The sequence below is a fragment of the Hemicordylus capensis genome, chromosome 1, assembly GCF_027244095.1.
Source record: "Hemicordylus capensis ecotype Gifberg chromosome 1, rHemCap1.1.pri, whole genome shotgun sequence".
Classification (NCBI taxonomy): Eukaryota; Metazoa; Chordata; class Lepidosauria; order Squamata; family Cordylidae; genus Hemicordylus; species Hemicordylus capensis.
This window is the reverse complement of record NC_069657.1, coordinates 432,326,631-432,351,292: the sequence shown is the minus strand read 5'-3', so window position 1 is coordinate 432,351,292 and position 24,662 is coordinate 432,326,631. Positions and strand designations below refer to the sequence as shown.

The window sequence follows — 24,662 nt, the reverse complement described above, 5'->3', positions numbered from 1 at the left end:
GTCCTCTGGATTGGTCCTTCTGTGTTAGTTTTCCTGGGCTTCCCCCCTTATTAGGAAAGGTTGACCCTTCCAGCAGTTGCTCCAAGTGAAGCCTAGTCCTCCCTCAAATCCTTCCCATAACTATAGGTGGCTACTCGGGGACGGGCCTTCTCCCATGCTGCCCCGAGACTTTGGAATCTGCTCCCTGCCGAAATGAGCCATCTCATCTCTGACAGCTTTTAAAAGGGCTGTTAAGACGGATTTATTCATCCAGATGTTTTAATTAGATTTCTAGAATCTATGTTTGTTTTTAAATTGTTTCAGTCTTGGTGTTGTGTTGTAAACTGCCCAGAGACGTGAGTTTGGGGCAGTAAGTAAATATGCTAAATAAATAATAAATTATCCAAACTAGAATGGGAAGCTCCAGCTTGAACTGGGATTCCAAACTTGTCTAGTTTGGATGTTGTGGCAAGCTATGGTTAGCTCAAACAGGGAGAGAATTGGCATGCTCTGTGGGCAGGGGAAGGAATATGGAAGTTCAAAGCCCATCCATGGTAGCCCAAACATGCTTTGGTTGCTACCTCTGAAGCAAGCATGGCCTAGCAGTGCAGGCAAATAATTCCTTGATCGACTTTGTTTCATTGAAAAGGAATGAGCTCTGACTACTGTGCCCCTCCACTTTCTGATAGTATCCCTTTTAGCCAGCATAAGGAACTATTAGGAACTGAAGGGTATCTGGTCACTAGATATCTCCAAGGCCATGTATGTGTGAGAATAAAAGAGGCACTGCCTAGTAAATCCACTGGGGCTGCGCTCCGAAGAGCTGCTGGTTATTATCCATAAAATTAATGCAGCTTAGGGCCTGGGTACTTGAAGACAGTCTCTCCCTGTTTAATATTGCCCATCCCCTGAGGTCCTTTTCAGAAGCACTTGGCTTGCCATCAGTCCTGGAGGCTCAGAGGCTGACAATACTTGGGAGGGCCATTTCTGTGGGAGGGTGCCTGGCTTGTGGAACTCCCTGCTGGATGATCTCCATGCTGCCCTTACCTTGTCTGTCTTCCATAGCGGCGTTAAGATGCTCCTTTTTCAACAGACTTTTGGGCTGGTTTGAGTGTCTCCCCTTCCTGGTTTCACTGCTGCTGGTTATTTCCGTGTCACTGCTCTTAGTCTTGTTTAATCTGGGTGGCATCCAGACCTTTGGTGAAGTGGTCAGTCATTGATGGAAGCTCGTGCAAGGAGCCCTTGCATGAGCTCAGCCTTTCCCACTCACAGAAGAAGCTTCTTTTGATGGCAAATTTACTTTACCAGCCATCTAAAGGCCACCCCCTGTGTATTTGACTGTTTTAATTCGAAATTGTCTCCATTTTGAAGAAAAGGCAGCATATAAATATTAAACAAATGATTGCATACATGATTGAAGAGGATACTGTCATTGCATACTGTTGTACCTTGCACTCCTAATATTACGTACTTGCAGACCTTAGCATATCCTGACATTTAGCTGTACTTTGGTACCGTTTAGCTGACACAGTGGTCCTCTCTCCTAACTTGCTTGTTCTTTTTCTTTCTCTGCCACAGGCATTAGTTAGTTTCTCAGACTTCCAGATTTTTCAGGAGTTGGTTAAAGGCAAAGAGGAGGATACATTCTATAAGAACTGCGTTTCTCAGATGCTGAGACTGGTAACTGAGGACGGCTGCTTCACCCAGAAACAGGTCCTCAGATTCCTGGGGCAGCGCTTCCGCGTGAAACTGAACCTTCCCGAGTGGTATACTGGAGAACAAGCTGGAGAGTTCCTTTCTGAGTATGTCTTTATAGAGGTGTAACTTTTATCTCTCTACAAGGGTACTTATTAATGTTTGCGACCACTTCTGGGCATATCGGAATCCGAAGTAATTCATATTGAGTTCAAATTCTTCCTTAGCAGAGGCCTTGACAAATTTTCTTTGAATCTAGGAACCAGACAATGGACAATTGGCAAAAGTACCAGACTTAGTAACATACATTGTGTGGGGAGGATAAATGGGCTTCTCTTTATCCCCTTTACAAGAAATAGAACAGAAACAGGGCTACCTGGGCCAAATAAAGATGTTGTTAAATAACCTCTGAATATCCTAGTCTGGGTGCCACAGTTAAATTTGTAGGTGCTGTGACTCCGTGGGGCTTGGGATTTGTCAAGCCCTCCCTTAGAGGGTGGTATCTGATTCCTACCAAGTCTGCTGTTTCTGTTTAGGTTTGTGACATGCACAGAACCGAAGTTGGTTTGGAAGTGTTCTAGATGTCATGCATGTGGCCCAAAACTACCTTTCCTGTCCTTTGTGCATTTGTAGTTGACAAATTAAAAAAGATCTCATTGGTTTTTGAAACATTTTATTTTGGAAACATGTGGAGGATAGATATGAACTCTGCAATCAGAAGACTTAAAATATGGTAACTGGGATAAATTATATAGATCTTATTTGCTTAATTCAGTGTTTGATATAATTTTTATAGAATTTAGAAATGTTTGTTCCAATGTTTCAGACAATGAAATTAGAATTGGTAGCCATGACAGAGCCTGAAACTTGAGCTGAAAACCTCACCAATACCAATATTTTCCTAAACACTGTAATTGTTTACACTGTAACATCAAATATTTTCTTAAACTTTGTAATTGCCTATACATTTTAAGGCTTTTCTTAGTAAACTAAGAGAGCTTGAAACTTGTTAAAACTGACTATTTATAATGTTGTGCTAAAATGGGAAAAAGTAAAATGAGAGTGGGGTGTCCTACTCATTCTTAAGAACAAAAAACCAGCCCTGCTGGTTCAGGCCCGAGGCCCATCTAGTCAAGCATCCTGTTTCACACAATGGCCCACTAGATGCCTCTGGAAGCCTACAGGCAGGAGTTGAGGGCGTGCCCTCTCTCCTGCTGTTGCTCCCCTGCAACTGGTACTCAGAGGCATCCTACCTTTGAGGCTGGAGGTGGCCTATAGCCCTCCAACTAGTAGCTGCTGATAGACCTCTCCTCCATGAAGTTATCCAAACCCCTCTTAAAGCCATCCAGGTTGTGGACTGTCACCACATCTTGTGGCAGAGAATTCCACAAGTTGATTATGCGTTGTGTGAAAAAGTACCTCTGTTTGCTGGTTCCTAAATTTCATGGGATGACCCCTGGTTCTAGTGTTATGTGAGAGGAAGAAGAATCTCCCTCCTTCTTGCTGGCTTAAATAGGTTTAAGTAACAATAAAAGAGCTCATTTTTCAGGTCTTGGTTTAAACAAATTAAATCAGTAAGAAGTCTTTGTTGTATTCAGTCTTTGTTGAGGAAACTTACATTTTAACCTCATGAAATACTGGTTTTTTGTCTACCGCCCCCCACCCACCCACCCACCCCCAAAAAAAAGAGAGAGAGAGGAACTTCAGCAAAGCTGATCTGAGGATGAATAAAGAGTTCCTTCCCCCCCTCACCACCACCCCTGACTGTTGGGAAAGCACTGAAAATGTTACAGGGATAGCAATACATTGGAAATGATTGTAAATTTAAATTTTGAAGTGTTGAATGCTGTTTGGATGAAAAGGGGAAGGGATGGCCTTTGAGAACAAAACTAGAGGTGATTGTTCTGTTGCTGTTCCAGCCAGTGTATCTGCATCCACCTGAAAACCAAAGCTGAGAAGTTCTACTTGCTTTGTCTTATGACCCGAAAACTGTTCACTTTGGCTAAAGAAGGCTGCATGGAGGACAACCCAGACAGTTTAATGAATCAAGAAGTGCTCACCTCAGGACAACTTTACCTCATGTTTTTAAAGGTGGTGTTCGAGGCTGTTACTCATTTGTGGGGGGTGTGGGGGAAGTATTGCCATTTCCTGCCTATATAACAGAATATATAGATAAAAACAGAGCTCTTTTTATCCGTTTATTGTGGACCTCCTTTTCCTGACCCAACAGTTGCCTTGTAGATTGTGTGGTTTCCACATAGTTTAGTGGAATATGAGAGGGCTGAATGTCTCCCTGGATAAGATTATAACAATGGGTCAGTTAACAGTAAGGATATTGGATTCTGAGTCATTTTATTCTGTGGTGTTTCTTTTTGAGCCACCCTGAGCAATATTGTACTGGAGGGGCAGGGTATAAGTATTTTAAAGAAATACACATTACTTAGTCATGCCAGGCGGTTCATTGCTTGAGGAGGAGAGCTTTTGGGGAGACATTTTCTGTTCGCCCCTTCATGCTGCACTGCAGCCATGTTGTTCATTTCCCCTCTGAGGATTGCTGGCTTGAAGCCAATGTATCCGCTGCAGAAGGGGAGGGAGGAGAGTGAAGACCCTCCTCCTCCACTCCTGATTGGCTGGCTACATGCTGAAGCTCAGTGTACCCCTCCCCTCAGCCTGACTGACACACTTCCGAAAATCAGCATTGAGTACTCCGCTTGCAAATTATAGGACAGTACTTGTCCTATTAGCCACCTAATGGCTCAGCGGGGAAGCATCCTGCCTAGAAATAAGAGCCTCCCCATCTCTGGCAGCTTTTAAAAAGGCACTGAAGACACATTTATTCACCCGGGCTTTTAATTAGATGTATTGTTTTAATATTTTTAATATTGGTATGCTATATCCAGAAAGGGTGTGCTTCTTTAAAATGGTTGAGAACCCCTGCCTTATCACATAGTAGTTTGTAAAATGGGTGTCTTATGGAAATGCTATGTGTTTGTCCTTGACGCATTTTGTCTTTTGTTCCAGGAGAAGATGGAAAGTTGGTTACTGTCTGTTAAGATAGCCTTAGACAAAAAAGCTCAGAAGTCACATGTAACAATTAGTTCAGAAAGCATGATGAAGATTGTTGGCATGGGAACAGATCTTACAAGGCTGCTGGAGTATCTCCTTGCCACTGGCAACCTGCGGTCCAAAACAGGTAGGTGTGTCTGTGTCTGTGTCTGTGTCTGTGTGTCTGCAACATAGAGGCCCCTGAAACGAATAGGAAGAAATAGTTTTAGATGTTCAGAATGGCCATGGCGAGAAACAGAAGAAGAGGTGTGAGGGGCATGATTTGGCCGAAACTCAGAAGCTCTATCCGTTTCCCTCTTAGCTGGCAAGCATGTTGTTTGCTAGCAGCGGGGAGGTGGTCTGGGACATTTGTGCCCACCCCACTCCACAGTGGCTACATCACTGATAGGGATAGGAATCTGCCTTCTACCAAATCAGACCCTTGGTCCTTCTAGCTCAGAACTGTCTACACAGACTGGCAGCGGCTTCTCTTGTTGCAGGCAGAAGTCTCTCTCAGCCCTGTCTTGGAAATGCCAGAAGAGCCGGCATAGTGTAGTGGTTAGAGTGCTGGACTAGGGCCGGTGAGACCCGAGTTCAAGTCCCCATTCAGCCATGATACTTGCGGGTTACTCTTGACCAGTCACTTCTCTCTCAGCCTAACCTACTTCACAGGGTTGTTGTGAGGAGGAACCTAAGTATATAGTACACCACTCTGGGCTCCTTGGAGGAAGAGCGGGATGTAAAAAAATAAAAAAAATTATAGATTATCTAGATAGCATTATAGATGCTCTTGCCAGAACAGCCCCATCCCTTAAGGGGAATATCTTACAGTGCTCACACATGTCTCCCATTCAAATACAAACCAGGGTGGACCCTGCTTAGCAAAGAGGACAATTCATGCTTGCTTCCACAAGACTAGCTCTCCTTATGGAATATGTTTATAAATACAATAAGTCATAGCTATGGACATCTTACTTAGGAATTTATCTCACCTTTCATACAAACAACACAAGGTGGTGAACAAAACAAAATCCATGTAAAAACAAAGAACAAAACGGAAGTAGCAGCTTTAAAACAAACACAAACCACATCACTCTTCAAAAAGTTCCTTTTTCTGCCTGTACTGTTAACTTCAGATAGTAATGTTTACGGTCAGGATTCAGGGTGTAATGCTGTCAGCCTTTGTAGATTCAGTAATTATTCAGAGGCTTCAGCCTCCTGCACTGCTCTCTAGGCTACTTATGGAACTTGGGAGATTTCTGGAAGTAACTGATACAATGCCAAAGAGCTGATGTTAGAAAAAGAGATCTGGGAATCCTCAACGCACACAGAAGCTCTGCCTGTGCCTACAAACGTCTTATATTCTCGGCTGCCGTGTGAGGACAACTCCCTGGGTTATCATCCCATGCTCGCTCCAGGGCAGGACGTATGCTAATTCTAAAGCTATAAAAGTAGCCGGATGGTAACCCCACCCAGTTCTTTTCGTCCTGCTAACGCTCCAGGAAAGGATACTCAGCCTTGCTTCGTTCCTCAGATAAGTCTCCTTTTTAACTTGCTCCTTCCTCTGCTTACGCCTCTCCCTTCTCCTTGGCTCCTCGGCTGCCCTCCTCTCCTCTCCCTCATCTTTAAAAAAAAAAAAAAAAAAAGGCATTTCTTCAAAAAGGGTTCCCTGCCGAGCCTCAATCTCCACCCCACTCCCGCTCGTTTGCTCAGCCTATTTACTCAGTCCTCCGCTCCCCGCTTGCTGTCCAGACCTTCCCCCTCCCTCTCCCCCCTTCTGCCATGGAGCAGCCGCAGCCGTGCCTGCAGGGACTCCGATCACGGGCGGAGAGGCAAAAGACCCAAGCAGCAAAGGCGGACCGCTCCGCTGCGAGCGCGGCTGCCGCTAGACACGCTGCAGCCATGCCCAGGACCACTGCGTCCCCCCCGGGCGAGGGCACTTCGGCAGCACCGCCCCCCTCTGCGGGGGCGGGCGCCTCAAGGAAAGACCGACATGCTGCTGCCGGTGCGCGGGCGGGCGCACAGAGCGAAGGGCGCCATCTTGGCTCGTCCCTCGAGGAGGCAGAGCAGGCGAGGGCCCAGCGGCGGCGCAGGAGAGCCCAAGTGTTGGAACTGCTCACAGCGGCCCGTTCCTCAGAGGCCACCAGCTCCTCGGGAGAGGAGGAGGAGGGCATCGCACAGACCGAGGAGGGTGAGTGTGAGCGGCAGTCCCCTGGCGGAACGGGAGCTCCCGAGAGCAGGCAGCCCCTCTCCATGGCCCCTATTCAGGCTTCCCCATCGAATAGCCCCCCCCTGCTGGTACCAATAGCGCAGGCCCCGGCAGGAGACCAGGGAGCGGCCCCTCCCCCTCCCCCCTCCTCTGCAGCCCCAGGGCCAGAGATGCCGGAGAGCTGGAAAACCTGGATCAGTGATCTGCTCTCGCAAGCCCTGCATCAGCGCAAGGCGGGAAAGAGGGGCCGTAAGCGAGGGAGGCGATCGCCCTCCCCCTCCTCTTCCGATTCTGACTCCACCCCACATGGGAAATCCCACAGAAAGAGGCGGAAGGGCCGCAAGGGGCAGCAGAAGAGGCGTAGGGAGCCCAGCCCCACTGCCACACGCCCTGCCCCAGCCCACTCCTCAGAAGACACGGGCCCAGAGTCCCCTACCCACCTAGGGAGGGTCCCTGCCCTGCCTCGTTCCCCCGTGGGCCAAGCTGATACTGCCCTTACAGAGGGGGTTTGCCCTGATCTGGCAGACTTGGGGGACGATTCCAGGGAAGAAGGGGAGTGGTCTGATGGACAGGCAGGGATGGAGGAATCCACCCCTCAATTTAAGCGCCTTTTTCCATCTGATGATTTCTCCACATTGTTTGTTAAGGCCATGCGCACCCTGGGTCTCGATATTGAGGGTTTGCATCCTGGGGCTGCTCCCTCCAAGGAATCTCTGGTATTACCTACACATTCTTCACCAGAGCTCCTGTTTCCCTTGCCAAATACCTTCTCAGAGGTTCTCCAGCAGGAGTGGCAAGCACCAGCGGTCCAGAAGAAGGTCTCTTCCTTAGCTAATAAGCACTACGCGTTCATCCCCTCAGCAGCTGCACAACTCCAAACGCCTCCAGTAGATGCTCACGTCTCAGCCCTCACCTCTCGTGCGGTCCTCCCACGAGATGGAGAGTCAGCGCTGAAGGATCCCGCCGAAAAGAGAATCGAAGTACAGTTAAGGAGAAATAACGATTGTATCTCTCTTTCTATCAGAGCCTCCATCGCCGCCTCCATCATTTCTCGGGCAGCACTGCTCTGGACCGATGAGTTGCTTCAGTCGCCTCCCCCAGATCCAGCCAGGTCCCGCCAGATTGCCCTAAAGCTCCAGAAGGCACAAGCCTACATTGCTGACACCACCCTGGATGCAGTACGTTTCGGGGCCCGAGCTACAGCTACTAATGTGATCGCTAGGCGAACCCTCTGGCTCCGCCACTGGCAGGTTGATGCAGCATCAAAAGCCAACTTAGCGGCAGTCCCCTTCTCAGCCACTAAGCTCTTTGGGGATGAAGCCCTTAAGGACATCCTCATTGAATCCAAGGATAGAAAGCTGACCCTTCCCAGCACAGCCAGGAGGGACGAGCGGCGCCCCTTTCGTAGGGGTCAGCCTCAGCAGCACCAATTTCGTTCCTTTCGCCCCTCCTTTCGCCCCCACGAGCGAGACAACAGATTTAGGCGCCCCAATTGGCCAAAGGGTAACTTCCCCGCCAAGTCCAATTCGAGAGCCCAGCCAGGCCAGCAGTTTAAACCACGTCAAGCACAGTGACTCTTTAAAGATAGGAGGTCGCCTCTCCCACTTTTACCATGCCTGGGAGGCGTCCACCACAGACAAATGGGTCCTGAAAACAATTTTAGAGGGGTACTTAATAGAGTTGTCAGGCCCCCCATTACACAGGTTTCGGCCCACCCCAACTTCTCGTTCTACCACAAGACACAGAATCCTTCAACAGGCCATAGACCACCTGTTAGCCATCGCAGCCATAGAGCCAGTTCCCCCTCAAGAGCACCGTCAAGGGCTTTATTCAATCTTATTCACCGTGCCCAAGCGGGACGGCTCCTACAGGGCGGTCCTCGATCTAAAATCCTTAAACCGATGGGTCCGCAAGCGCAGGTTCCGTATGGAGACTCTCCGCTCCATCGCGGAGAGCCTACAACACGGGGACCTGATGGCATCAGTGGATCTGACAGAGGCCTATCTACACGTTCCTGTTCACCCTTTATCCCGTCATCTCCTCAGATTCTGTTACAGGGGAGCACATTATCAGTATCGTGCCCTCCCATTCGGGCTCTCCTCGGCCCCAAGGACATTCACAAAGGTGCTGGCTCCTCTAGTAGCCTACATCCGCCTGCAAAAGGTCCGCCTCTCGGCGTACTTGGACGATTTGATTGTGATGTCGCGAAACCATGCAGAACGGGACGTCCAGATCACCCTAGAGGCCCTGACGTCCCACGGCTTCCAGGTCAACCACGCCAAGAGCCACCTGTCTCCTACATTTCGTCTCCAGCACTTAGGAGTAGTCCTGGACACCCAAAGGGACCGATTCTTTCTTCCAGAGGAACGCAGACTCAAGATTTGGTCCATGACATCAAAGACCCTGGCGACCAGCAGGCCTCGCGTCCTTCAGCTGGCTCAGTTATTGGGTCTACTGGTTTCCTCCATCGACTCTGTCCCCTGGGCAAGGTTGCATCTCCGTTGCCTCCAATGGTTTCTCCTCCCCTTCCAGGAGGACATTTCCTCCAGGTCGTCCAGGAGGGTTCAACTGTCTCCAGAAGTGCGCTCCTCGCTCCGCTGGTGGCTCTGCAAGAGAAACCTAGAGGCCGGCAAGCCCTTTCTGGACCTCCCTCGAATTCTCATCACCACGGATGCGAGCCTTCGGGGATGGGGAGCTCACTGCCTTTCTCAGTCGGCCCAGGGCAGATGGTCCCCCGAGGAGTCGGGCCACAGCATGAACTGGTTGGAGCTCCGTGCGATTCGCCTGGCCCTTCAAGCCTTCCTACCTGCGCTGAGGGGCAAGGATGTCCTGGTCCAGACCGACAATGTGACAGCAAAAGCACACATCAACCGGCAAGGCGGCACCAGGTCTCGCTCCCTTCATCAGGAAGCAGTTCTGCTCCTCCGCTGGGCCGAATCTCACCTGTCCTCCCTATCAGCAGTCCACCTGAAGGGAGAACTGAACGTACAAGCGGACTGGCTGAGCCGGCAGGACATCCACCCAGCCGAATGGACCCTGAGCCGCAGAGCCTTCTCATTCCTGTCCAGAAGACTGGGAACCCCTCAAGTCGACCTGTTTGCCTCTCCCAGCAACACCCAACTTCCGCGGTTCTTCAGCCGGTTCCAGTGCCCACAGGCGGAACAGACAGATGCCATGACGGCTCCCTGGCCAAGGACCCTCCTCTACGCCTTCCCACCACTTCCGCTTCTGGCCAGACTTCTCAGGCGCATTCGGCTCCTGGGGGCCAGGGTGATTCTGGTGGCCCCTCATTGGCCCCGCAGGCCGTGGTTCCCAGAGATCCTGAACCTCGCAACCGGGCCTCCAGTTCTGCTTCCCATCTCCGCAGACCTGCTCTCGCAGGGCCCAGTACTCCATCCAGATCCCGCCTGGTTCCAGCTTGCCGCCTGGCACTTGAACGGGAGCTGCTAGGGGGCTTCGGTTACTCCCAGAGCGTTCTCGACACACTGATGGCCTCCAGACGCTCTTCCACTCACCGCATTTACCAGTGCACCTGGAGAGTTTTCCTCAGATGGTGCAGAAACAGACACCTGACTCCGAGGGCATGTTCCCTACCCAAGCTGCTACAATTCCTACAGGACGGCCTTGACAAGGGCCTTAAGGCCAATACCATCAAGCGGCACGCTTCGGCCTTGGCTCCTCTCCTGCTACCATTCAAGGGCAAGCCTCTCTTGTCCCATGCCCACCTGAAGCGTTTCCTGCGTGGAGCATCGCTAACATCCCCTCCTGTAGTACATAGGTTCCCCACGTGGGACCTCCACAAAGTCCTGCGGGTCCTTCACAAGCCTCCATTTGAACCGATTAGGTCCATTTCTTTACGCCTTCTCTCTCTGAAGTTGGCCTTTCTGGTGGCCATCACCTCGGCCAGGAGGATCTCAGAATTAGCCTCACTGTCCTCCAACCCCAGGTTCTGTATATTCTCTGCCGATTCAGTAACCTTAATCCCGGACCCTTCAGTTCTCCCTAAGGTCGCCTCCATGTTCCACAGGTCTCAAAACCTGGTCCTGCCCTCTTTCTGTCCCAAGCCCGTCCACCCCAGGGAGAAGGAGTGGCATAAGTTGGATGTTCGCCGCTGCTTAAAGACCTACCTTAAAAGAACTGCCTCCTTCAGGACGACGGACTCGTTATTCGTCTCCTTCCTACCGGCCTCCATGGGCCAAAAGGTCTCCTCAGCTGTCATCGGTCGTTGGATCAGGGCCTGCATCTCCTTGGCATACGAGACCCAGCACTTGCTTCCACCCACGCGAATCACGGCGCATTCAACTAGAGCGGCCTCCACTTCAGCAGCGTTTTCCACCAATGCCCCGTGGGAGGAGATCTGCAGAGCGGCCACGTGGGCGTCCCCGTCCACCTTCACCAGGCACTACAAGATGGACACTATGCACTCCGCTCAGGCTGCCTTTGGCAGAAGGGTTCTGCAACATGTCCTTCCCCCTCAGTAGCCTGGGACCCCCACCCTGGGTCACCTGGCTTTGGTATGTCCCCAGGGAGTTGTCCTCACACGGCAGCCGAGAATGGAGCATTGGTACTCACCGTGAAGGCTTCTTCTGGCTGCCGTTGTAGAGGACAACTCGACCCTCCCTATGCGGTCCCAGACTCCTGGGGGGATGGGGCTCTATCTTCCTGCTGTTTTTTCTACCTGTTGGTTTACCTGTTGTTGTTTTTTACCTGTTTGTTTACCTGTTGGTTTACCTGTTTCCGTTTACTAGCTCTTTTTCTACTCATATGTGTGTGTTATTGAGGTTGCCTTCCGTTCGAAGCTTGACTGACTACAAGAACTGGGTGGGGTTACCATCCGGCTACTTTTATAGCTTTAGAATTAGCATACGTCCTGCCCTGGAGCGAGCATGGGATGATAACCCAGGGAGTTGTCCTCTACAACGGCAGCCAGAAGAAGCCTTCACGGTGAGTACCAATGCTCCATTTTCTAGACCTCTGTATTTCCCTACTCCTGTTTTGAATCCAAAGTTCTTGCAGGCTTATATTGATTAGAGATGTGCACAAAAACGGTTCAGAGGCCCTTTATGGGCCAAACGACTGGCAGTTTGAAGAAGGCGGGGGGTTGACTTTAAGGGCAGGGGCAGGTGCACTCACCCCCTCTCTCTCTCTTTGCTTTTCTCCCTCCGGCACATAGTTTACAAAGGGGCTGTCGGGGCGTCAGCTGTGCATCGGGTACTTCTGGTGGCATAGGGACCGAGGAGGCAACAGGGAGGCACACTGCCACCACGACAGCCCCTTTGCAAATGGAGCGCCGGCAGGGGAAAAGTGGAGGGAGGGGTAAGTGCACCCTCCCCCGCCCTTAAAGTCAACCCCTCTCCCCCCCCCCCCCGGCCTTTGAACTTCCCCCGCCTGGTTCCACACACATCCCTAGTATTGGTTTTGCTGGAAAATGTGGATGTTGCTGGATATTTATCAAGCATCATACAACTTGGTGCTCGTTGTCAAAACTGGTGTGTAATTCTGCTTGGCAAACCACTGTTCTTCGAAAAGGCGATGCAGACCCACTCCCTGCTCTTCTTGCCCTTGTCGCTCCAGGACTGGGCATGCTGCAAAGTTCCGGTCTGTGTGTGATGGCAGACAAGCTGAACTTCGTGCGCTACCTCTCCCATTTCCGCTGCGTGCACAGAGGTGCCGACTTCCTCAAGATGAGAACCACTACCGTGCGCAAGCTGCTGCCAGAATCCTGGGGCTTTCTTTGTCCTGTGCACACACCGGACGGCGAGCCCTGCGGCTTGATGAACCACTTGACGGCTGCATGTGAAATAGTCACGCAGCCATCGTACACCATTTCCCTGCCGCCTTTGCTCTGCTCTTTGGGTAAGTAAAATATAATGATCACGTGTGAAGTGTTAAATCTGGACTGTGTTCACTTGCTGACGGATAATCGCAGGAATCATTTAACACTTGTCTTGCTACTTTCTCCAGGTGTCACGCCAGTTGATGGCATACCAAGCCAGCCCTACGAAGAATGTTACCCAGTTACTCTAGATGGCTCTCTGGTGGGCTGGATAGAGAAGGATCTAGCTCCTGGTCTTGTGGACACTCTCAGGCATTTTAAGGTTAGCCTGGTTTGTTGAATTGCCATGTAAATCCCTACTGTGCAAAAAGTGTCCATGCTCTTTGGTATTTCTTGTGGCATTTTGATGATCACATTGTCTAGTATGCCCTGTTAACTGGACAAAGGAACGCCTTTTAAAGTGGTGGCTTTCATATTAAGCGGGGGGGGGTGCTGTTAGCTTGGGGGGGGGAGATTTGTTTATCTACCCCTTTGGCAGCAGAAGTGCTAATGAGAGCACTGCTAATTAGTGTCTGGAGACATGGAGTTGGAGTTCTAAATTAGTTTATTTAGGAAATCCATCGGGGAGATAGATAAGCCTACATGCCTAGCTGGTTGCTACATAAAGGAAGAGGGGAGAAAGAATGAAATCGGCTCGCATGGAGCTGGCCCGGTTTGGGCGATCTAAGTTCAAACCGGACCGCTCCCTAGTTCAAAGAACTGGCTTGGGGGTTTTACATGTAAAGCGGAATCCAGGTAGGATTCCGTTTTAGACGTAAAGGAGGATTCCTTAGATTAAAAAGGGGGAAGGGCGGTGAAAGGGGGGTATTTATCTTTTGTTTCCTGTTGGCGAAGGCGGCTGCGATGGCATTGGGGGAGAGGGCTCCCACCCACCCCCGCCAGCCTCCCAAATGACTGGTCGAGCCGGCTGCACAGAGGCCTGAACCAGGCCGTAGCTGGCCTGGCCTGTCATTTTGGGAGACCTGTGGGTGGGGGTTGTTGGAGGAGCCCCGTCACTGCGGCCATCCCCACCAGCGGGAAACGAAACATTCCCCTCTCGTCATCGCGCCCCCACCCCTTAGTCGAGGGGATCACCCTTTACTGGATTTCCCTTTACAAGTTTATACCCCAAGCCAACTCAATGGCCGGACAAGACCCAGCTTGGACGAACCTGGGCCAGGCCAGTCCGAATCCAATTCACACACCCCTAGTCTCTATCCCAATGCCCGTAGTGGTCAATAGGATTGCTGGTGCTAAGAGTTGATGCCATCAAGAACTGCATCTCCAACAAGAGCCACTGTCCCTATTGAACCCCAGCACAGTGTCCCTCCAGTGGCTGTTACTGCCTTGTGCTTCTTTTTAGATTGAACTCTTTGGGCATAGGGAACCGTGTGTGTGTGTGTGTGTGTGTGTGTATTTAATTCTCTTAAACGTACCCGTCACTAATCCCATGTGTGGCAGCTCTCCTGAGAGTTCACGAGCAGCTGCCGAATAGGATAACGACAGGGGAGAAAATAGTGATGCCAGCCGGCGGTAGCAGGAGGCAGTGGTGGGTCGGCCCAGCCTGGCTGGTGGGAGGAGGCGGCGGCGGCTGCCGGGAGTTGGCAGGAGGAGGTGGTGGGCTGGCTTTCCGGCCGGCCCGCCAGCCAGAAAGCACAGGGGCGGGGGGGGGGGGCGGGCAGAGAAGTGGGGGAGAAGAAGCGGGAAAGCCAGCTGGCCTGCCAACCAGAAAGTGCAGGGGGTGGTGGTGACAGAAGCGGGCGGGCCAGCCAGCCAGAAAACAAGGGGCGGGGGGGGGGGGAAAGGCAGTGGTGGTGAGTGGGCCGACTGGAGGTGCAGATGCTCTGCACCTGGCCCAGCTAGTCTTTTTAAAAATGTATACTGCTCTGAGAATATTTTTGTTGAAAAGTGGTATGTAAATAATACTTGTTCTGCATAATTAAATTTACTTGTATCTCTTCCAACTTCAAATTTGTCAGCTTTTACTATGCTTCTTATCTCTTTAAAAAAAACATTTAACCTAGTCATTTGTATCTTATCTATCTATGATAGATACATGAAGTTTATATTGCATGGATCCAGAGAGACTTACAGCCATTTTCCCAAATGCAAATATATCTGTCTTAAGGGGCTCACAATCTTAGTAATTTAAATGCCTTGGCGATAAAAGAGGCTAAATGAAATAACACTGTATAGGCATAAAATCTATTACAATAACAGTCCCGAATGTGTTGTACACAAGCAATCCCAGCAGCCGTCAGAAGGGTAGCACTTTCTGCTGAATAGTTGCTTCCTGAAGGGTTACTGCAGAATGGGCTGGATGGGGGACCAGAACTCTGTTTTGGGTGTGGTAGTGAATGGTGTGTCTTGAGCGCTGACCAGAAGAAAGTAGATCACAGATCCTGGAATGCTAACATAGGAAGCAGCCTTATACTGAGTCAGACTATTGGTCCATCTAGATCAGTCTTGTCTACCCTGACTGACAGCGGCTCTCAAAGGTTTTTAGGAAGGAGTTTTCCCCCGTCCTGCCTAGAGATGCCTGAGACCTTCTGCATGCATAGCAGATGCTCCCCACTGAGTTACGGCCCCATCCTCTCCTCTCCAGCAGCATTACCAGTTGGCAATAGAAATACGTTTAATGTTGATGGAGGTTTGTTCTCTTTGAGTGTTTTGCTTTGACTCTTCATTAACCATTGTGGAGCAGTTTGCATGCTTTTGCAGCTCTTTGTTGAAGAATATAAAAATAAATTGGTTTTTTTGTTTTTACTTTGATGTCTGCGAACAGGCAATGCAAGAAAAGAAACTTCCAGTTTGGACAGAAGTGGTCCTTATTCCAGCAACAGGAAAACCTAGCCTGTACCCAGGGCTCTTTGTTTTCACTACCCCTTGTAGGATGATGCGTCCTGTACAAAACTTGGCATTGGGAAAAGAAGAATTGATTGGCACTATGGAGCAGGTACAGCCCACCTGTTCCTAATATATCTTGATCACAAAAAGACTTGGTGGTATACTTTTAATCCCTTGAATTGGCATTACTGCAAATTGTTTTAATAAAATACTGGACTCAGTTTTGCATCTCTGTTCTTGCAGCTTCCTAGGTGACTTTTGTCTCTTAAAAATCTAAAAAGATTATAGAGCAATGGTTGCACACAGTCTTGGCTAACAGGGCTATTGAATTAGTCTAGGGGATTTTGGCTGTGTGCCGGAAACCCGTTTACTCGGGCTGCTGCTGTTTCAACTATATTGTTGTTGCTGGAAATGTTTTAATACAATTGACTGTCTTGTAGAATATTCTTTTTCAGCCAGCATATATTTAGCGAGAATGAACAGCCATTACAGTGAATGCTAAAATCTGGTATAGATAGCACAAAAGACTATGGTGAAAATGCCTCTTTCATTTTGTGCATTAAGACACTTCCCTCTATATTAATGGAGTCCTAGAGAGATTGCTGGTTTCACTTTGGCTCACTCTTGCATACAGGTATCTCTCCCCCCACCCCCAAAAGAAGAAGCTTGGCTTGCATGAATATGCTTAGTTGGCTGCCACTGCAGCTGAATGTGACTCAGTGGGGGTTGAGTGTCGCTTCTTCCAAGAGAGCTTCTAAAAGTGTTGTAAACTGGACTCTCTTTATCTCAGGTCTTCATGAACATTGCTGTGTCCGAGGATGAAATTGAGCCTGGACTGACGACACATCAGGAGCTCTTTCCTCATAGCATGTTAGGTGTAGTGGCAAGCTTCATTCCCTTCTCTGATCATAACCAGAGTCCCAGAAACATGTACCAGTGTCAGATGGGTAAGTATTGAAAGTATTGCTACATTCTACATAATTGGCTTGGAGCCTCCTTTCTTCAACTCCATGCCTCTTTCACCCTCTATTCCTCTCAATTCTGCCCTTTAACCCACCATCTCTAACCCACCATCTGCGAGGACCACAACCTTGGATTGAATCGGATCAGGGGTCCCCAACCTGTGGTACTCCAGATATTACTGAGCTACAGCTCCCATCATCCCCAGCCACAATTTATTGTGGCTGGGGATGATGGGAGTTGTAGTTCAGCAGCATCTGGAGTACCACACGCTGGGAACCCCTGAATTAGATTAATCCAGCAGGTTCTCAGGCTTGGTTCCCCAGATGTGGTTGGACTACAGCTCCTATCATGCCCAGCCACAATGGATGAATGGTTGGGGCTAAACCGACCTAAACTTGGCCGAATGGCTGGGGCTGATGGGAGCTGTAGTCCGGCCACATCTGGGGAACCAAGCCTGAGAACCTGCTGGATTAAAAATCTCCTTATTCAACTAAAAAGGCCTGATTGATCCAGCAACACATCTGGGGGGTGGGTGGGCGGGGTTAGATGACTAGTCTTCCTAGAAGACAAGGAGAACAAGCCTCTTCTGCGAGGGTGCCTGCTGTGACAGACAGTCAGCATCTGCAAACAATGTGCTTTTTTTGCTTCAGAACTTTCATTCATGCAAACTTGTGCATATTTGATTAAGCAGTTAATAATTTCTCAATTAAATAATTAGTTAATAATATATGAATAAAAATAATAAAATAAAAATCGAATGTTTGTCTGTCCACTATGCATGCCCACCTCTTCTTTGACTGAGTGGACCAAACTTGGCACAGTGATTGCCTGGGACCCTACGAGTAACATAGGGTACCAGGGAACCCCGACAACCACCTTGCACAGACAGGCAGCCTTTATATACAACAGGTATATCCACAAAACGGAGATAGAGGCAATAACGAAAAGACACTCACACCATAAACCCAAGCAACACCGGGTACTCAAAGCTAGTAAATAAATAAAATGGCTCCCTGCCCCCAAAGGGCTCACAATCTAAAAAAGAAACATAACATAGACACCAACAATAGCCTCTGGAAGGATGCTGTGCTGGGGATGGCTAGGGCCAGTTGCTCTCCTCTGGTAAATAAAGAGAATCCCCACTTTAAAAAGCTGCCTCTCCTTGGTGAGCTGGTGAAATATTTATTTAATGGGTAAGAGCCCCACTAGCAACCGTCCCTTGGCTCTTTCACCCAGCTTCTCTCTCTTCTCAATATTCCCCTCTAGTTGCTGATTTCTCCCACACCCTTTCCCCCCCACTAGCATGTAGCTTCTTCTGAAGTTTATTTAGAGATGAGTCTGCTAAGCCCTCTTTCCTCATGAGCTTGTCCTGTCTCATTCCTCCTTGCTACTACATCCTGTAGCATCTTTGCTAGCATTTTAATCTATTTTTTGTTGTTGTTAGAATTAACCAGACAAATCTCTCCACCATCTAAGAACAGCCATGCACACACACACACACTGAATCGAGAAAGTCCTTTCTGTGTCCGGCCTGAGTGAGGTTTCCCATTTTTATAGTTGACTTCTTCATGTTTTACTACTTTTATTTAATTATATTTTCTTATGCACGCTTTTTCATTTCCCCTTCCTGTTATCCTCCTGTCCGGCAGAAAGACTGCATATAAATATTTAAATAAAAATAGAAATGAGTTCCTTTAATACTGTATCTCATTTTTAACACTTCTGGAGAGCTTGAGAAACATTAAATGTATTTCATCTCATCCAATTTTTTTTATTTTTTTTATTTTTTCGATTTCTATACCGCCCTTCCAAAAATGGCTCAGGGCAGTTTACACAGAGAAATAACAAACAAATAAGATGGTATTTATTTATCTCTGCTTGTATTTTCTTTCCCCAGGGAAGCAAACGATGGGTTTTCCACTTCTAACGTTTGAGTACCGGTCAGATGACAAACTCTACCGGCTTCAGACCCCTCAAACCCCAGTGGTGCGGCCATCCATGTATGATTATTATGGCATGGACGATTATCCGATTGGTACAAATGCAATTGTTGCTGTTATTTCCTATAGTGGCTATGACATGGAAGATGCAATGGTAAGTCTTTAAAAAAAAAAAGGCAAAATTGGAAACCATTTCCTCCTCCCTTACCCCATAAACTTAAGGTGAGAATAACATGTGCATATTCTAAAAAGACTTTTATTCTCTTGATACGGATTTACTCATTCAGTAAAGAAAATCTGCCATTTTCACACCTACAAACAGAAAAGGGCTCACTAGAACAAGTCTGGCAAGGATCTCTGGGGAGGAAGTTCTGTCAAGCAGCAGCATCACTGAAAAAGGCCTGTTGCTTGTCACAGATAACCTGACTTTAGCGATGGTGGCGCACACAGCAGCATCTCTTCCATTAGTCCAGGCTTTTGGGGTGAGCAGCAAGTATGGGATAAGGTGGTCCCTTTGCTATCCCTGATTTAAGCCCTATTAGGCTTTAAAGATCAAAATTAGTGCCTTGCATTTAAATTGGACTCAGTGGACATATGGTGAATTCAGTGTAACTTTGCACCAACTTGCACAGTTTCTGTAAACTATTGAAAGCCTACTTTAAAAAAAAAAAAGGCTTACTTGTCTTTGATCTCCTCTGCAGATTGGAAATCCAGATAATTTTTCTTAAGTGCTGTGGATTTTATGCTTGCACTTGATTAGATGCTTTCAGCCCAGAAACAGATTGGCTGATTTTGGCTAAAACTGTGAGAAGGCTTTAATTTAAAAATTCTTAACCAATTAATCAGGCAGCACATGTTCTTAAACTATTTATATAAGTACTTTTATTAAAACTTGCCGATATCAAATATTCTCTTCCTCCACTATTTATTTTTACATGTATATCTCACTCTTCCTCCAAAGATCTCAGAACAGCCTGCATGGTTATGTTTATCCTCATAACAATCCCGTGAGTAGGTTAGGCTGAGAGAGAAGTGAATGGCCCAGAGACACCCAGTGAGTTTCATGGCTGGATGAAGATTGAACTCCAATCCTACTGGTTGCAGTCCAATACTCTAACCCAGGCTTCCTCATCCTGTAGCCCTCCAGATGTTGTTGAACTACAACTCCCAGCATACCCAGCCACAATAAATTGTGGCTAGGGATGCTGGTAGTTCAGCAACATCTGGAGGGCTGCAGGTTGGGGATGCCTGCTCTAACCACTATACCACACTGGCTCTCAAATTGTCACACAGGAGAGAATTTCTTTTCTAAAATTGAGCTTTAATCCTGTTACAGTTCTAGTCCTAACTGTTGCAGCTCTAAACACTCGGGAACAAGAACTGCCTGTTGTCACAAGTCAGTCCGGCTACTCGGGTCATTCTTTGGAGGCCAAGGTGGCTGCTTCGAATTCAAACAGCTGGAAATTAGTGTTTGTCAAGATGGGGAAGTTCGAAAATAATGGTTGCCACATTTCCCGTCAATGTGGAAATTAAGCCACTTGCCATGCAAGCATTGCCTGTCTCAAGCTTTTAGTTTAACACTGATGTGTATGAGGTTGCTTTTATTTAGATCTTGAGCAAGGCCTCCTGGGAGAGAGGGTTTGGACATGGAAGCATCTACAAGACAGAACGTATCGATCTTGCGGAAAAAGTCAGGCAAGGAGATGATAATCTGGTATTTGGACTTGGTCGTGACAACCCAGATCTGTTGGAGAATTTGGATGCTGATGGCCTGCCTTACATTGGAGCCAAATTACAATACGGGGACCCTTACTACAGCTATCTGAATCTCAACACCGGGGAGAGCTTTGTGATCTACCACAAGTGAGTTCAGATCACTGCTATGCAGCTACGGTTTCTAACGGGAAGTCTTGGAAACATAATATGGAGCGTCTAAACTGCTGTGTGGGTTCTCTGTTCGTTCCCTGGGAATGTTGCCAAACCGGGCAGCGCTGAAACATGCTTTGGGCCACTGTGTTGCAGTGGGAAAGTGTGTTGAGATTTGGATGTGGGGGATTCCCTGCTTGCTTTATTTATTGAAACATATTCCTATGTTTTGTCTTATGAATATATGCCAAAACGTATGTCTCTGGCCAGTTTACATTAAAACAAAATTGAAACATTAAAACATTACAGTAATTTAAAAATTAACACAATGTTTAAAATGCCTCATTAGAAGCCTGGCTGAACAAATGTGTCTTAACTGCCTTCTTAAAAATGATCAGAGATGGGGAGGCTTTTATCTCACTGTGTGGCTTTGGGCAAGTCCATTTTCTTTTAACTTTGCTTACTTCCATGGAGCAGCTAAATCCAGTGTGTCCTCTTGGGCTTGCACTGAACCTTACCAGCCTTGTACAAAAGACTGGCTGACATTCAGAGCAAGCCACCAGAAATGCCCCAGGGGGCTACCGATGTGCTGCAGGAAGCTTTGTGCACAGGGGTGCAGCAGTAGTGCTAATCATTGTTGACAGCTTGAGCTGCCTCTGGAAGTGATGGCAGCTGCTGCTACTACTACTACAACAAATATTTATATACCACTCTTCAACAAAATTCTCAAAGTGGTTTACATAGAAAAATAAATACATAAATAAGATGGTACCCTGTCCCCAAAGGGCTCACTATCTAAAAAGAAACATAAGGTAGACACCACCAGCAGCCACTGGAGGGATGTTGTGCTGGGGTTGGATAGGGCCAGTTGCTCTCCCCCTGCTCAATAAAGAGAATCACCATTTTAAAAGGTGTCTCTTTTAATGGAGTATGATGGACAAGGCAAGCATCAGAATTGTCAGAGAGAATAACATGCTTATTGTTGCCAGGGATATATTAGCCTTTATAGTGGCTAGCAAGATTTTTCAGTTTTATCTTTCCTTTATTTCATCTTTATTTTGTGGGAGTATTCCCCCCACCCCCAGCTCAGACTAGCTTTCCCACATCACATAACCGTGATTCAAATATGTTTTTCCTTTCCTTCAGAAATAAGGAACTCTGTATCGTGGATAACATCAAAGTATGCAGTAATGACACTGGAACAGGGAAATTCAAGTGTGTTTGCATCACTCTGAGAGTCCCCCGGAACCCAACCATTGGAGACAAATTTGCCAGCCGTCACGGACAGAAAGGCATCTTGAGCAGGTTGTGGCCAGCCGAGGACATGCCATTTACCGAGAGTGGGATGGTGCCCGACATCCTTTTCAACCCTCATGGCTTCCCATCACGAATGACGATTGGGATGTTGATTGAGAGCATGGCGGGAAAGTCTGCTGCGCTGCATGGCCTCTGTCACGACGCCACCCCTTTCACCTTTTCCGAGGAGCACTCTGCCCTGGAGTACTTTGGTAGGATGCTACAGGCTGCGGGCTACAATTACTACGGCACAGAGAGGATGTACAGCGGGGTGACGGGGGTAGAGCTGGAAGCAGACATTTTCATTGGCCTTGTGTACTACCAGCGCCTGAGGCATATGGTCTCTGACAAGTTCCAGGTGAGGACTACAGGGGCCAGAGACAAAGTCACCAACCAGCCCATCGGAGGAAGGAATGTCCAGGGTGGCATCCGCTTTGGAGAGATGGAACGGGATGCCCTGTTGGCTCATGGGACATCCTTCTTGCTGCACGACCGTCTCTTCAACTGCTCTGACCGCTCACTGGCCCACGTGTGTGTCAAGTGTGGCAGTCTGCTTTCTCCTCTGTTGAAGCCTCCGCCCGTGTGGTCTGCCACCCGCATCAGGCAATACGTTTGTACCCTTTGCGATCGGAGCGACACCATCGAAACCATTGCTGTACCTTACGTCTTCCGGTGTTTTGTGGCTGAATTGGCAGCCATTAACGTAAAAGTGAAACTCAGTGTGAGTTAGTTCTGGCAACGGGAACTGGCGTTGCATAACCCGGGAAGAAAACAACGCATATCCTTTTACTGTGGAGCCTTTAAAAGAGCTGTTGACTTGCTGTGAACTGTGAGATTAGTCTGGCATGTATTTAAAAGCATGGAGGAACTCTGCTTAGCCATGAGCAGAAATGGCTAAGCAGATCTGCTGAGAAATTGGACACACAGAACTTGTGGAATACTTTGTGCTAACTTGTATAATGAATGTAAGCTGTTGAAAGCTGACCCCTTTTCTTTGAAATGGCATAATAACTTTCTATCTGTTCTGCAATCCAATACTTTTTAATGCCGTGGATTTTAAACTTTCACTGATGCTGACAAACAGATGCACCAAAGAGATGCTGTGGAGTTAAAGGTGAAGATCAGAAGATAATTGGAAGACTTTGTTATTAAGAAAGAAACACACTTTTATACCTGATACCCTGTTTCCGTAACAATTGCTTACATTATTTTTAAAAATAAAATGACTTTGGCCACAAGACCTCAGCAACCTTAAAATGTGATGTCAGTGGGAGTACTGTAAAGGCAGCATTTTCCTTGTGAACCCACAATCCAGGTTCACATCCCTTGAATTGAAGGAACTTTATCATAAACACAAGTAGACTTTTGCTGATGGCTCCCAGTGCTATTATGGGGGGGGGGTTAAACAAAAAACTGAGCTGTGTGATGCGTTCTTCCTGCAATTCTAAGGGAGGTGCTCACACTATCTCCCCAACTACTTCTTAGAATCATGTTTATTCTCACTGTTCCATTCCTGTGGTGCACACTGGTGTGTAGAAGGACAGACCTACACTTTTAGCCATACCCCATATTTTCCTCAAAGGAGGCTCCAGTACAAGGCTACAGGGTGGGAGGGACAGCTGCTGACTCTTTATCCAGAGTCTTCTCAGACGTTGCTCAGAACAAACCCATGGACCCTTGCTTGCATCTTGTTAATAGTATTACTTTTCATTTAATGATTTTATTTTTATTTTATTTTTTTGCTTTAATTGGATCTGACCAGTATATTACTTGCTGGTTGTTAAAACATTGCTGAAATGCTGCTATATGTAGGCTGTGATGTCCACAGAATAACTTTTGTTTGCACTCTATGGGAATAAAAATTAAATTCTCAACAAAATGGTATGCAGATACTAATTTCAGAGGTTTTTGCATTGATATTTTGGTATTGTTATAGCTTATACCCAAACAGATATGTTTTACAAGTGAACCTAACCTTAGATCATAATTCTCTGTAGTCTTTCACTCAGTCTCTTCACACATGGGGTGGTCACTGGGAATGCTGTATGTAGATGCAGACCAACAGCATCCAGTGCTGGACAAAGCAGCATATTTGTGAAGAGCAAAGCAGAGTAAAATGCTGTTCTGGTTTGGTAAAGGAACTAGTACATCTACACAGTAAAATTTAAGTCACTCAGGGAGGAGATGGAGGGGGGGAAGGAGATCCAGTGGGAGGCTGTAAGTGAGCAGACTCTGAGCTTTTGGGCCCCATCCCCTCCAAACCTCCAGATGACCTCTCCCTGCAGCTTCATATAGATGTTAAAAGCATAGGGAATAAGATCGACCTCTGAGGAGTCTTCCCCCCCGCCCCGGTCAACTCCCACGAAGCTGAACAAAATTCCCTCATGACAACTCTTTGATATCAACCCTGGAGATAGGAGTGAAACCACTGCAATTATTATTATATAACATAATAATTCTTCCCTGCAATATTCCTTCTAACAGGTTGAATACGACTCCCATAATCCCCAAGAAAAAGGTATTGCAGCTGGGGATTCTGGGAGTTGTAGTCAACATCTGGAAATCCCTGTTAGAAGGAACACTGCTTCGCTGGGCGGCTCACAAAGTGACTAAGCCAAAGCTGCCCCGTAATAGATGGGAATGTCGGTAGCGGTGGTGGCATCATCCATCCTAATAGGAAAGGTAGAGGAAATTACTAAGAGCACATTGAATCCTAAATCTGGATTAATCTCCTCTATACAATACAAGATAGACTTTAATCTGGCTTTTCTAGCTGAACAAACACAGCCCCACCCACCAACAAATGGTGGGGGAAATCGTAAGACTCCTCAGGAGTGGAAGAAGGAACCAATGACTCCCTAACACAGGGGTTCTCAGTGTTGGTCCCCAGATGTTATTGGACTTCAACTCCCATAATCCCCAGCCAAAGGCCGCTGGGCCTGGGGATTATGAGAGTAGAAGTCCAATAACATCTGGAGACCCAACGCTGAGAATCCTTGCCCTAACA

The 24,662-nt window shown here is 47.8% G+C and overlaps 1 protein-coding gene across 1 annotated transcript in view; it reads left to right on the top strand.

Moving 5' to 3' along the window:
* POLR1B (RNA polymerase I subunit B) overlaps window positions 1-23,534 on the top strand; it is a 35,419-nt gene extending 11,885 nt beyond the window's left edge. Inside the window, exons 6-15 of the mRNA XM_053313428.1 lie at window positions 1,558-1,781; window positions 3,594-3,765; window positions 4,696-4,867; window positions 12,503-12,784; window positions 12,893-13,026; window positions 15,529-15,699; window positions 16,381-16,537; window positions 18,451-18,647; window positions 20,103-20,356; window positions 21,506-23,534. Of these exons, the coding sequence (XP_053169403.1) occupies window positions 1,558-1,781; window positions 3,594-3,765; window positions 4,696-4,867; window positions 12,503-12,784; window positions 12,893-13,026; window positions 15,529-15,699; window positions 16,381-16,537; window positions 18,451-18,647; window positions 20,103-20,356; window positions 21,506-22,385 (2,643 nt within the window). The 3' untranslated portion in view covers window positions 22,386-23,534. The remainder of the gene's footprint in view (window positions 1-1,557; window positions 1,782-3,593; window positions 3,766-4,695; window positions 4,868-12,502; window positions 12,785-12,892; window positions 13,027-15,528; window positions 15,700-16,380; window positions 16,538-18,450; window positions 18,648-20,102; window positions 20,357-21,505) is intronic.
* Window positions 23,535-24,662: the final 1,128 nt, after the last annotated feature.